At 38.8% G+C, this 14,835-nt stretch overlaps 2 protein-coding genes and 1 long non-coding RNA gene across 7 annotated transcripts in view; 1 reads left to right on the top strand and 2 right to left on the bottom strand.

The window, feature by feature from the left end:
- Positions 1-1,272, bottom strand: LOC111868884. The gene is made up of 2 exons (XR_002843579.2): positions 923-1,272; positions 1-384 (listed from the first exon to the last, which is right to left on the bottom strand). It is a non-coding gene; the product is annotated as an uncharacterized LOC111868884 (long non-coding RNA).
- A 2,357-nt stretch (positions 1,273-3,629) lies between these two features.
- On the bottom strand, positions 3,630-5,979 carry LOC111868885 (serine/threonine-protein kinase RIO3). Its single transcript, XM_023859950.2, has one exon. The coding sequence runs from the start codon at positions 5,846-5,848 to the stop codon at positions 4,331-4,333; it is 1,518 nt and encodes a 505-aa protein (XP_023715718.1). The 5' UTR covers positions 5,849-5,979; the 3' UTR covers positions 3,630-4,330.
- A 569-nt stretch (positions 5,980-6,548) lies between these two features.
- The window catches only part of LOC111868877 (tetraspanin-5), a 427,945-nt gene continuing 419,658 nt past the window's right edge, over positions 6,549-14,835 (top strand). For all 5 annotated transcript variants that reach the window (XM_023859932.2, XM_023859930.2, XM_023859929.2 and 2 more), the window contains exon 1: positions 6,549-6,761. In XM_023859932.2, coding sequence (XP_023715700.1) covers positions 6,648-6,761 — 114 coding nt within the window. In that variant the 5' untranslated portion in view covers positions 6,549-6,647. The remainder of the gene's footprint in view (positions 6,762-14,835) is intronic.

Raw genomic sequence — 14,835 nt, 5'->3', positions numbered from 1 at the left:
TTGTTTGTTTCGGTGTCGTGTCTGTGATTTGGTTTGATGTGTTACTTGTTTGTGTTCTACAACTGTTAATGTACTACAATTATATGTGGCCTTTTTAAATGTCTTGGATATTTAATTTTTAACAATTTATCATTTTAAATGTACTTTTTATTGACATGTTCTATATCTCAAGGCAGCACTGCCAATTGTAGATCTCTGGAACGAAATAAATATGTATGTATGTATGGTGCCTATTGCTGCTGCTATGATTATGTTATAACTACATGCATACAGACTTGCTATTAGGCTGTTATGTTTGTAGCTGGGCTGCTAGAAGACTGTGGATATCAGATGGGTGAATAAAAGTGCTGTGATGGCAATGAGCCACACCACACAGTGCCCCACCTGGAAACACCAAATTATTATTGTTGGTATTTAATAAAAACGTTTGATATTTACACTTCAATACTGTTAGAAGCAGAAACATAGGAAGTCTGAGGCATGCAAAATATTGAAAATGTTTCTTGGATTTGAGGTTATCACTGTGGCTATGAAGATTTCTCTCTTTTGGGATATACTGCTGTGTAGCATGGTTAAAGTTAACTCACATTTTGGAGGAATATATAGCCTTCATCTTCAGGGTGCAGTATGAGACAAGCAAGGAGCCAGAATGACTTATTCTTTGACCCTGAAAACTGAGGTGATATGTTCCTCAAAAATGTCTATTGACTGTCACTGGACTGTACAGCATTATATTCCGGAAAACAAATCTTCAATGATAAACTCTCTGTACTCCCAGTATCTGAAATTTTAATCTTCATGCATTGCAATATTGTACTAACGTGTGCACAGTCAAGCTGGTCAAACATTGCATTTTTTAACACTAACATTGCTGTTTCACGTTAATATCTGGTCATAGGTCCCATATTACCAGATTAATTACCTTTGTCCATTTCACACTAGTGTGTGTTGTGTTGTGGTAGATGTAACCAAAGATTGCTCCTATGAAATATGCACCGAAGTTTTGATGGAATGTGATGTGGGCTCTTTGGAAAGTCTTGTCCTTAAACATGTGTTTTCCAGTCCTCTTACGATACATAATTTTCAAGTAATTAGTGAAAGCATAAATATACCACTCTATCTAAATTTATGAATATGAATTCTTCAACAGTAAATGCAAATGTCAAATTGAAAGAGATGTCTACACAAAATCATATGTCTACAATATTATATTTAAGCATCCTGTTACACTCACACAATATATGAGACAAACTCCGTCTTAAGCGCAACAATTTAATTGTAGTTCTTTCTTCTTCCCTTCCTCTACACTACATGTTTCGGCCCTAAATGGCCATCATCTGGTGTATATTCTCACATAGCTGCTACACTGCCCGTGGTTTAAAATTTAAAAACACCAGTCTTTCCAATTGTATGTATGTATAAGCTCTTTGTTAACCTACACATGTCAATTTGATTTTTAAAACTGGCACTTTTTTAAATCTTCAATTCAAAGTAAAATTCTTTAAATTTTCCGTTCTTTTTCTTTTTCCAAATTTAAAAAATTAAAATTTCTCGGGGTATTCGCCCTATGTCTATAGTGCTGCAGCGGCCACTTCTTGTTTTATCCCTGTTGCAGTGGCACACACACAGAGAGCCTACACAGAACAATACCTGAACATCAATAAAACAAGAAGTGGCCGCTGCAGCACATACGTTGTGGGTTCAAGTTCTAAGGTCTCCGATTTTTTTTCTCACACAATAACCATTCAAACAATTTGAAACTTCTGTCACTTTTCAACGTAATCTCCCTGCAGCCATACACATTTTTCATAACGTCGACACCTTGATTCCATGGCCGCTATGAACGCTTCTGTAGAAGTCTGTTTTGACCACTGGAAAATCGCGCTTTGTTTCAGGATTGAAAAACGGCATCCATGTCTCATCCATTGTCACAACTGATGAAAACAAAGTCCCATTCATGCCTTCATCACGTGTCAACATCGCCTGGCAAATTGCCATGCACAGCCTTGTGGTTGTCCACCAGCATTTGTGGCACCCACCTGGAGGACATTCGCAGGTCTTCATGCAGGATTGTGTGCACAGATCCCACGGAAATGCCAACTTTGGAGGCAATGTTTTCCATACTCAATCGGCGATCCTCCAAAACAACTTTCTCAACTCGGTTGAACATGTTGTCAGACCAGCTGGTGCAAGGCCGAGATTGTTTTGATTCGTTGTCACATGACATTCGGCCTTCTTTGAACTGTCACACCCACAAACGTACATTTTTCACATTCATGACACCATCACCACATGTCTCACTCAACTGGCAATGAATTTCAATGCGTGTCACGCCACGCAAGTGGAGAAAACGAATGATTACTCGCTGTTATTGTAACGAAAACGTCGCCATTTTAAGTATCAAAAACACTGCTCGCTCTCGCTGCCACCACTAGAGTTCTGTGTGCTGTACAGTGCTGCCATCTCTGTCATGCATTCACAAAGAGTGCACACGTATTTTAAACTAAACCGCATGTGTCTATCTGCTCCCAGTCCTGAGAAAAGAAATCGGAGACCTTAGAACTTGAACGCCCCTCGTATAAGACATATCTAAGGAACTCAATGGGTCAAGAACGTCTGAAGGCACTGGCTGTACTTAGCATTCATAAGGACATGATTGCATAGATGCTGGCAATCAATCAAAAACTGATCGATTTGTTTGCTTCCCAGAAGAATAGACGAGCGCAGTTCCTGTATAAATGAGGTAACTTTTAAAGCATTATTTTAAATAGCCCTATGCTCCTCTCTTTCTTTGATATGTGACTAGACCAAAGCTAGACTTAAACTGGAAGTGTTCTTTTCAATAACTTTAGTACCTTGAATCACAAAACATGCACTTCAATTTACATTTCACTGTTTCTTGCAGTAAGAGAACAGTCCACTTCACACATGCATCAAACTCAGTCACTGTGTTATATACAGAGAGGCAGTCAGTACCGTCAGCACTTAACATTAAATAACTGCAATATTGAGAAGTGGCAGAGTGACATGTTACCCCATAAGAAATATTAAATCAAGTCACATTTCATGTACACAAAGAAACATTTTATGAATAGAACTAAAACTAAACACAAATAGCATCAAATATGTAAAGTTTAATTAGTACAGAAAGTATTCTTCCACCACATGCAAGAATAAAAAGTGTTGTAACATAGCATGGACACACTCTTTCTCTCTCTACTCACAAGCTGTGACATGATAACTGCTTAGCTTGAAAAGCTGAAGAACTTGAGTTATTTAATAATCTTCTGTATACCATTAATAACTGAAGTTAAAATATACACATTTATGCCATTAATATATTTTCTGTTATCTGATCTGTACTCTGTAAAAGAATTTATTTTGACAGACAATTTTTAGGCACGTAAACATTTATGAAATTAATACAACATTCTTGGCAACTCGTCTGAACTGTAGTACCAAACATTTGTATTATGACATGCAGTGTACGCTTGGCATAGTCCTGCAAAGGATCTTCAAATGTAAATAAATTCAGTTCTAAGTGGATAATTTTGAATTTATACAGGAAAGAAAATGTTAGCCAAAGCAGAACTCTTGGGATAAAACCTTACATTCACATAAAAGATGGCCACAGGAAATGAACACATTTTATTAAATCCCCAGCCTAACTACAATCATTTTGCACAAATACATTATCAAACAGGCAAATTTTACACCCTGCAGAAAATATATGCAAATAAAATTCTGTAACCACCACCATTGCCTTTAATCTATGATACACAGTAGTCCTTCATATTAATATCCACAAAATTTAACACCAGCTGCTGAAAGCTGAAGCAATCTAAGAAACATATGGGTCTTCTTTCATATAGTAATTAAAGATGGAACTTGTTAACTGAGCTTTGATGGTTCACCTCTGCATTCCTAGACAATTTTTTCCACACAAAAAAATACTTGTATTACTATTTCCAAATTAGGTTATATATATGTGGTGTTAATAGTGTTACACTACACAGCCTTAAGGCAAATCATTTTATTATCCTGGCAGGAAAGAGACACTGCCAAGGTCCACAATCACAACTGCCACCAATTTATAAACATAGGGACTATGTTCCCATTATGCCTTGATAATAAACTAAAACCTGAATAATCTTGAACAAATGCCTCTCTTAGGTCAACACTGAACTACACATGAGAACCACCATTTTACCAGTAATCAGAATTAAATATTCAAGACAAAAGTCCTAAAACTTGTTATATTCTGGACAGTTTATAGTATACAGAAGACACATGGCATTTCAGATTTTGAATATGAAACAGTTTGGTATTGTTACTCATTCTTTGACTGTTCCCAGCAATGTTCAAATGGATAATATTTCTCTGCCTGTTCATGAGTTAGTAATTCTTCATTTCGCTCAAAATCTTTAACCTGTTCAAGTACACCAACACCACCTTCAGCCACACGGAAACCTGTGATATGTGTGAAGAGTTCCTCTGCAGACCTTGTGTCATCTGCACCTTTCTTCTTAAAAAATGTCGAAATATTAACACAATCTCTGTACAAGAACTCGAGTGCTTTTGGATGGTTGCGATCTACGGCCTGACTGACGTCAATGAACCAGCACTGCTTATTGTGCCATAAAATATTGTACTCTGATAAATCTGCATGCACCAACTGAGCATTTTCATACAGACTTTTCATTCCTGCAGTAGTCTGACAATAAGCTTCTGTCAGTTCTGTAGGTTTTAGAAAGGCTTCTTTCAGCTTTTCAGCAGGTTTATGACTTTCTCCAATAAAGGACATAACCAGGATATGTTTCTTTAAAACTACAACCTCAGGACAAAGAATACCATGTTTCTGCATTCTCATCAAATTATGCATCTCTTTTTCTGCCCACATATGTATAATTTTTCTGGGATTTTGTTTTGAAAACCTCTCTTTGAATCTGTAATCATCCTCTATGTATTTATCTCGTGTTTTGAATTCATTCAAGGTTGTCTTAAAAATTTTGACGGCACATTCCTTGGGTATAACACAGTTTCTTCCAGCTCCACCATCAGCATGAAAAATGACAGCCTCCTTGCCAGTGCTGACAACACCATTCACTCTGTCCAATACCGCTTGATTCACGAGGCGATACAGCAGCAAACGGGTATGGGTATCAACACACATTTCTGCTGTTGCTTGTTCAGTCTTGTCATGTAAACGATGCCTTCGGGATTCTTCACTGCGTGAGTAGACTTTCAAGCTGTTGAACACTTTATTGGATAGCTGCATATCAAACCCACCACCATCTCCTGTCTGAAACTCTGGAGGGAATTCCATTACCCGACATGCATTTCGGCGACTGGACATAGTCATATCATGTTTGGTTACCATTTCTTCACCTTGTTTCCTATATCCACATTTAGGCATGGATTTGAAAGCCTTCTCAGTACTCACAAAACTGTCCCAGTCTCGATGTTTATCATCTATGTCATCTTCTGAATCACTGTCATATACTAGATTTTCTGGGATGACACGATAATTTGAATATGATATACAAACTTTCGATGAACCATTATATTTATCTTCTGTCTTCTTGAGCAGGTCGTCATATTCTTTATCAAACTGAACTTGTAACATTTGTGCAATCATGTAGTCACTATCACAACCTGGAGCACATTCTATGATCGGTAACGGTTCAGGTTCCACCACCAAGTCTTTATTATAACGTTCTTCTTCTCTGATTTGCAAGTCTTTGGCCAGTTCTTCGGACATAATATCTGCCAAACAAACTGGTTCTGAAGGTTGCTGCAGCTTTCCCCATGGTGAGACGGGAACTTTTGCTGTCGCTCCGGAATCCATAATAACGGGTCCTGATTCTGTGAAACTAAATTTTCCTCCTGCGGATGAATTACAAATTTGTTCCAACCTATGTCAGAAATTTGCGCAATGATTTCAACTTCCTCTCCCCCCCCATCACATAACTTCCAACCCTTTCCCCCTCCCTCATATCCAAACAACGTTATTCATATATTGAAAAGCTGTGACGTATATTAAACTACTGAGGAAGTATTATACTTATAAATCATAGTAACATTGATGTAACTGAGTTCTCTGGGTATATTACAAAAAATTGAGTATCTGAGAAAGAATAACTGGCCGTTGAAACCAGTGACATAATAATATATAGTACATTTAGAACATTAGCTTTGTTTTGATTAACAAAATTCTTTTCGTCACCGTCATGGCAGACGGTCTGCAGGGTTGCCAATAGATCTGATCATTTTCAAATACACCTTTACAGCACACCAGCACGTTCTTCAGTAGATTATATTTTACTCCTTTAATTCATGTTAATACATATATAGCTCTAATATTATATAGTTTTATTTTTCGCTTTTGTTTTATGGTGAATATTTCCGAATATATAGGGAAATTCATTTTTATTGTCTATGCTTGGTATGCGCAAGTGCATTATGGGTAAAACTAGTCAGCGCTACCGTCGATAGCTCAGAAAGGTGGAACTAATCAGAAGTGTGGGTTGTGGTGGTTTGATCCGTGGCTTGTGTGTACAAGAGGGAAGTGTGTGGAGTGACAATGGCATGTAACGTGAGTGAGTTCGTGAACAGCTGATTATTATTATTATTATGTTCGTTTATATATGAATCGTGATCTAAATGTGGCCAAAATGCCTGTTCGGAAGTACAGAAGAGACACTAGTGAAGTTAGCTGTTGCTTGAAGTATGTTATATTTGGATTTAACGTGATGTTTTGGGTGAGTACACATTTTTGAAAGAAACATTGTCATTGATTCTGTTGTAGAACTGCTTGCGACATGCGTACCGTGGTTTATCTTCCCGATTTTCTCCAAAATTGTAAATTAAATTCGGCATAGTTAATCATTCCTACGTCAGACGTTTTTGAGCAGTTAGTGTAATTATCTTTATCACTGTATTTATGTTGTATATTTATAATTCGACCGCATTGATTTGTGCTGGCTATTTAACATATTGTTTATTAATTTGTTATTTGAGAAAATGCTTGGCGTTCTTATGACTACGCCAGTTAAATCCTATATGCATTTCTCCTCTCCCGCATTCGTGCTACATGCCCTGCCTACCGCATCCTCCTTGACTTGATCATTCTAATTATACTCCTCATTATGCAGTTTTCTTCAACCTCCTGTCACTTCATCTCGCTTCAGTCCAAGTATTCTCCTCAACATCCTGTTCTCAAACACCCTCAGTCTATGTTTTTTTTTTTCTAGTGGGGTGGGACAAAGTCCCTTGTACTGCGGCCACTTCTGGCCTACTGTACCAGCCCCAGATGATAGGTGAGGGTGATTGTGGAGCAATTGGTGGAATGAAGATTGGAAGGGGAAACCGAAGTACTCGGAGGAAACCTGCCCCAGCGCCGCTTTGTCCACCACAAATTCCACTTGACCAGGCCCGGGATCGAACCCGGGCCGCCGCGGTGGGACGACAGCGACTAACCGCTTCAGCTATGGCGCGGCCAATCCTTCAGTCAGTGTTCGTCCCTTAATGTTAATGACCAAGTTTCAAACCCATATAGACCCACAGGCAAAATTATAATTTCATATATTCAGATTTTTATGTTTAGACTGCAGATGAGAAGACAGAAGGTTCTGGACTGAATGATAGCAAACATTACCCGAGTTCAATCGCCTCTTAATTTCCTCCTGAATCAGGTTTCGATCTGTTATCGTTGTTCCCAAATATCTGAACTGTGCCACATTTTCAAAACATCTGTTTCCTATCTTTATGTCATGATTTTGCCCTGCATTTTGGTGACGAGACAGCAACATATACTTAGTTTTCTGTGTTTATTTCTAGACCAACCTCCTTACAGGTGTCAATCAAAGTTTGTGTGTTTCTCTCTATGGTATCTCTGTTACCTCCCAGTAGATTCGCATCATCAGGATAGGCCTACAGCTGATATGTCTCATTTAATTTCAATCCCACCTGTTTTCCCTGGACCTTCCTAATGGCATATTCTAAAACAAAGTTGAAAAGGAGTGGCAATAAAGCATCTCCTTGTTTTAGACCATATGTGGACTGTGAAATAATAATTGACAGTGGAGGGAAATGATAAAATAAATTATTTAATATATGCTGGAAGTCTTGTTGTAATTGAATGAAACAAGTCTCATTTCAACGCGGTTTTACCTGAAGACTTTCTTTTGTTTGTTCTTTTCCTGAAACAATATAACTTTTTGTTTTCTTATAGATTTGCATGTTTTGATGAAAAAGACTTAGCGAAACCAGCTACATTTAATTAAATATGCGGTCATGTATATAAAAATATAAACCCCTTAAATGAGCTGGAAGGAGAGCTCAGTTTAGTAATTATAGGATATAAGATACTTCGGCAATCTTTCTGTGTGTCCAGGAGACCACTGATTTACTCACTCGAAAATAACAATATGGACGGAAATTTATCGAACGTAAAATGTGTTTTATTTTTGTTTATAAATATTGTTCGTAACTTTTTTCTTTCGATAAATATTTAGCGAATTACTCTAAGAGATGCGCGCAGAAACTACCGCAGGTGTTAATGTAAAAAGGATGCTAAACCTTTCCAATGTAATTCACAGTTTAGATGGCTTGGAAGTTTTTCCAAAATTTTCAATGAATATCCACGGGCGGACGGGCGTAACGATCGATCAACGGTCCTAAAACGGATAACTGTCGAATTTATATGATCCATTGTCAGTACTAACCGAAGCTAATATACCGACAATGAGTTATATAACTTGGACAGTTATCCGTTTTAGGCTCGTTCATAACCGTTGATTTTGATGCTGCAGTGCGTGAAGTTGCAGACTAAGTTGATCTGTCATTCGTACTCTTAAATCTGATTTGTTCAGCTCCAGTAAAGACAGTGTTTCTTCACAGTTCTGTCTGTACGCAAACAGTGATAGCATCTTCCATCGAAGGTCCTTTGGAATGACACAACGCTCTACTCCTTCCGAAAATGACACACTTCACAGAATTGAACTTTCATTTTAATCCTTTATCACTCTGCAGGTCAATCATTTCTTTCTGATTATTATCTGAAGACATTTTAACATCAAAGAAGGAGGAGACTTCAGCATTTGAATTTCGTTTTCCATTTTCCTGAAATTTTCAAATCGTCTACATAATTCTTAGTGTAGTTTGCTAAGAATGCTTGTGTACTTATGGGCTGCAGTAGACTTTCATATGTTCGTTACAGAGTAGAAAATTGTGTAGATTTATTTTCTTTTACTTCTTTTGATAACAGAAATCAATTTTGCTTTGAACGCTTGTACGGCTGTATGTAACTTGTGTGTAAAGAGGCCCTTTCCTTGAAAAGTCGCCTTTAATTTGTTTAGATGTTCCAGAACATCAGTCAAGAATGCCAGGCTAGTTTTCCAGTCCTTGTCTCTCAGTTATGGAAACACGATAACTTTATTTTTCGTGCAATATTTCTTCTTGTAAGTCCCACGGTTTCATTGAGCTTGAGCTCGAGCTCAGTCATCGAACATCGGAATTATAAGGTACAAGAGGGTAGTCGGCACACAGATCTTGAAGTAGGGATATCTGTGTTTTAAATCTCTTGCTCTAACTAAATTTACAGATTTCACATCTGTTCTAGTCACATATTTCGTATTCCCATGTGTATGAATGCTTATAGACCGGGTTTAGATTGGTAATCGTATTTACTGAACTATTTAACCCACAACTTGTGGCTACACTTGACAGATCACTATCGTACACACACACTCACACACACACACTCACTAGTCCCACAGTCAGGTCTTCACTAGCCGTCATTTTGTAACGGTTGCCAACGGCGGACGTTCCCCGGCCACAGCTACCAGCTTTTAAGAGCAACAGCTCACAGCGACTCAACCCCAGCGGTTCTGTAACTAACTCACCCAATCAGCAACCAACTCCATTCAACTCTCACCCAGCTGACTGAGTTTGAGTCTTACGTTACGACCGACGGCCAATCGGCCAATCTCTCTTGGAATAAAGCACCCATCTGGAGCTTATGACCAGATTTATATTGCTGTCAGACAGTTGCATGTTTGTTGATGTGGGGCGCTCTCTCTCACGAGAGGACGGGTCTGTCGTTTACAATTGTTGGTGGTCCTCGCCAGCGCAGTCATCTTCGGGTCCGAGTCCACTGAGGCTCGTGACCATATTTTACTGTCTCAGATTCCAGATATAAATACAAACCACTCCGTCCAGTGTGACATATAAGCCCTTGCTACGTGAAAACTTATCTCCCTTACATGTTTCGGTCCTTACGGACCATCTTCAGAGGGAACATCATTACAAACTGGAAACTACCATCACAATAGGTGTTTTGATTAAAAAATACATAAACTTATATCCTATAATGCACAGTACGCATAAAGTCGAACATTTCACAATCACAGCAGCTTCCTGGTATTGTAAAGTTTTTAAAAGTTTCTAGATGTTATTTAAAAAACCTTGATTGTCAATAGTTAAAATTTTTAAAACCACGTAGGTTCGTGTCCGTACTCCTATCGTCCTTGTACGGGGCAGATTTTGTGCTGCCTGTCTGTGTTGATGAGGAGGTTCTTGATGTCGTCCAGGGATTGTTCGTGGCTTGCTGTGTTGTTTGTTAGTGTGACGGACCAGAATGAAACAAATAAAATAAATCAGATTCCAGACTTCACTTTTCGTCTTCTCCTACGACTCGCAGGGCTACGGTGCAGATATTTGACCCCGCCCGCCTCCACACAGGACAACTCACTCAACTGAGTTCCTCTGTTGCAATGCACTTGTTATCGTGGAACTCTTGCGTTCTTATCTGTTGGAGGAGCCGTTACTTAGAAATGGCTGTTGTATAGATGCTCATTTCGCTGTCTTTGCCTAGCAGCGGGTCAACATGCCGCAGTATTTAAAATACTATAGTTTAAAAGAGTACCTCATGGTGAAGAATGTAACGAAAAGGCGGTATCCTTCATCCTTTTCAAAATGCCTAGATTTTTACATATCAAATTCGGCGATCCGTCTGTGGTCACACTGACTGACTGACTGACTGACTGACGTGTTCTGCAATATCATACGCCGTTCAAGAGTTGTTTACAGTCCTCCAGTTGTTATGCCTTTCATGGCAAATTTTTCATTCACACCTCATGTAAACATAAGTAGTTGAACTGTGTCGGTTACACCATCATATGCTACGTAGATAGAAGTACACGAATGTATCATTCATCTGTATTAGCAAATCCCCATTCATTTGTTCCACTCGGTGAACAGTTCTTCTAGATAAAATTTTATTTGCAGATTATTCGTTTTCTGGGAATACTGCTTCAGCTGTACCATACACCGTTTCACAAATCCATTGCCCGTAGCTGTGTTATATGCCACTAAAAACTCGTTCGAATCGTTGTTTCCTGGAACTTCTTTTTTATGTACAAACGCTTTGATTTCTTTTTATTCATCACCATCTCTTTGGTTGTCCTTGTTTTTGTATTCGAAGATAAATTGGCTCAATATCCTCCATGTTTTCAAGTGGAGTGGCTCTTAAGATTGAAAACCTTGGATGCGGAGACTGTGTCACATAGCAATAGATCCTGCACCTGTTAAGAAATATTGCTCTTCTCTCTGTCANGGGGGGGGGGGGGACTGCACCCACCTTCTGTTTTTTGTTACTTATGTGCACTCATTTTACAATGATAAGTATACACATTTTTAAAGAGCGGAATATACTGCTTTATGTACCGAATCCTAACCAATTATTTCACAGAACAAAAGTGTTTAACTATCAGCAACTGGGAATCCCCCTCTCACTTTAAATAAATCCTCCATCGTTATAGTATTGCAGCATGTAGACTCGTTACTAAGTAATAACTCTGTTAACAGCGTCTGTTGCTAGGCAACAGATTCCTAACACGCACCAATGAACTAACTTGGAAGCGGTGTTCTCTACACGGTGCGTGCGGTCCGTGGAGCGAGTTGGTCGGTGAATGAGTTAGAGGACTGCTGCGGGTTCAGTCCTTGTGATCTGGTAGCTGAGGCACGGGGTTAGTTGGGAAATCCAGAGGAAGGGCAACATACGCCGTTGGAAACCGATACCAGACAACGACTGGTGAAGACGTAGCAGACTGGAAAGTCTTAGTGCGCGCTGTAGTCAAATACAGAGTGTGCGAATTAGCGATAAGGTTATAATGGTAGTTACGATCTGTAAGTGTTCAGTAAATACAGTTATGAATCCAGCACCGTCTATAGTCATTCAGGATCGTGACACTGCGGTCATGTTCTCATTTTATCTATGTTAATTGGAGACTGTGGACTTTTGATAACTGAAAACTGAATTTCGAGTACACGTGGAGCGCGGCAGCGGGGAACCAGATGCCACAGCGCCCAGTATCGAAACCGCGCCGTTTGTACACGTGCAGTGAAATAGTTTTACCCGGATACGAGAAAGTGTCCGCTTCTTTATTTCAAAATAAATGGATAACTAAAAATCGGTAAAGTAATTCACTTACACCACGAAATCTGAAATGCCCCAACACTCTACAACTGTACTTCTCTCAGTCAGCTCCCCTTGTAACGCCACTTTTTAATTGTATTTCTTCCTTCTCACGTACCTTATTGGTTTCTGCTTAATTATGATCTTTCTTGTACTATATTTATATCTCAGGGTTCTTTGATTTTTTAATAGGTGAGGTGGTTGGGTTCGGTAGAGCTAGATCCTCTTTCTCAGAGTCTTAACGGGTCACACTCAAAGAAGCAGAAAATAAGCACAGACAACCAAAGCACAATCACATTCAGAGGTATTATTATTCTCATTACTAAACACTTTTAGCGACACTTTTATTGCTTATTGTAGATTAAAGCAGATATTAGGTTTAAATGCTGTTGTTATTATCATTTAGAGGACACTTGTTTTGCGCCACTTATTTAACTAAACCACTTTCAGGGTTTTAACTGATTACTATCAGACTTGATTCGGTCAACTCCTTAACACCGTCTAATTGAATAACACCAGTATAACTTTTCTTCTGGCTTATTCAAGAATTACACCACTTTGAACTGAAATCCGGCGAGTAACTTATAAATCTGATTTACTCAGGGCGGAGTATGAGACTTTACTTCTTCCTTATTAATGCCGGTGTTAGCCCTTTTCGCGTCTGATTGTTTCGAAGCCCGGTGTGTGACTTTTTACATCTAGTCCTAACTAGTCCCGGTGTGTGACTGACTTCGACAACTGATTTCTACTCGGACCTTCAAATCCTCGTTTCCTCAGCGTCTCTGCCCTGTCACACCCTTAAATTTTAGTGATTGGTTATATTTGAAAAATAGGAGTATCTTAATTAGATATTCCTCCACTCCGTTTAAAGCTTACAAGGGTTTAAGGATATCAGACTCCAACGTATTTTTGTCAGAATTTGACAAATGCTTAAGCGTCGCTTGGGCCCTAAAAACATTGACGGGTGTCTTCCTGTTTCTGTTGTAAGCGTGGGAAGACGCGAACTTTTACATACAAGAATTGACCTATGTCTCACTATACTTGTTCGTTGCATTTCATTTTGAACAATTCAGCTTTCAAATTAATAAAGTTGATTACATTCAAATAAGTTGCGTAGCAGTGGGACGGTTACAACACAGATAGTTATACACGTGGTATTTTACTTCCAGATAATACAACAGCGAACCCTGGATGATAAGACACCAGCTAAAATGTGCAACAAAATAACATAGAATTTCGCATCGTAACGACGAGAGAATTTTAAAATTAAAAAAAAACTTTAAAATTGGAGAAATTTTTACAACTTCTTAATAGTTACTTTATTATATTGTCGCGTATTTATAGCTCCGTGACTAGTAATAACGGGGTTTGATTTGGTTGATTGGATTTATTAACACCTCCTACAATCGTAATCACAATCAGTTACAATAACTCACAATCAATCTTCAGCCGAACCCTTCTTCCTTAACTGCCAAGGGCTCGCTACATACTCATTCTGATTTTATTCTGTTATGTACTACATATTGTCACGTGTAGGGTGGTACGCGCGACGAAAACGACGGGTTCTAGTTCGGATGATTGGATTTATTGGCATTTGGGTTACAGCCTCCCTTAATTGCACTTAAATACAGCGCTGTCGCCGATATACACAGTTTACAGTTCACCGTTGCACACGTACTAGGATTTTCCGTCTTCACTAGTCGTCTTCTAGCAACGGATCTCAATACAGACACTATCACAGTGTCACTGGATTACACACATGAATGAAGACTTCCAGTTACACTTCACAGGTCGACTTCTTATTCATTTTCTGAGCTCGTGGTTTCACTTCGCTCCCCAAGCTTGCGACTGACTGTCACTGTCACTCTGAACTTACGGCTCACAGTTCTCATTATATAGCCGCAGCTCGGACCGCACAAAAACAGTCTCTCTATTGTTGAAGTTTGTGTATCGAGCCGTTACATAGCATACCATAGAAAGCATCGCTTCCTCTATTGTATTTACAGCACCACTGCATACCAACAGAAGTTATCCCTTTTGAGGTTGAAAGTGCTATTGCAAAATTGAAACGGTATAAATCGCCAGGTAGTGATCAAATTCCGGCAGAACCTATTCAAGCAGGAGGCGAAATATTACGCTCTAAGATCCACAGTCTAATTATTTCTATTTGGCATAAGGAAAAATTGCCTGATCAGTGGAAAGAGTCTATAATTGTACCAGTTCACAATGAGGGTGATAAAACTGACTGTAGTAATTATCGGGGGATATCACTGCTATCAACTTCATATAAAATTTTGTCCAATATTCTTCTTTCAAGGTTAAGTCCATATCATCATCATCATCATCATCATCATCAG

Source organism: Cryptotermes secundus, unplaced genomic scaffold (genome assembly GCF_002891405.2).
Source record: "Cryptotermes secundus unplaced genomic scaffold, Csec_1.0 scaffold592, whole genome shotgun sequence".
Classification (NCBI taxonomy): Eukaryota; Metazoa; Arthropoda; class Insecta; order Blattodea; family Kalotermitidae; genus Cryptotermes; species Cryptotermes secundus.
The sequence above is the reverse complement of the archived record's forward strand: the minus strand, read 5'-3'. Positions and strand labels throughout refer to the sequence as shown.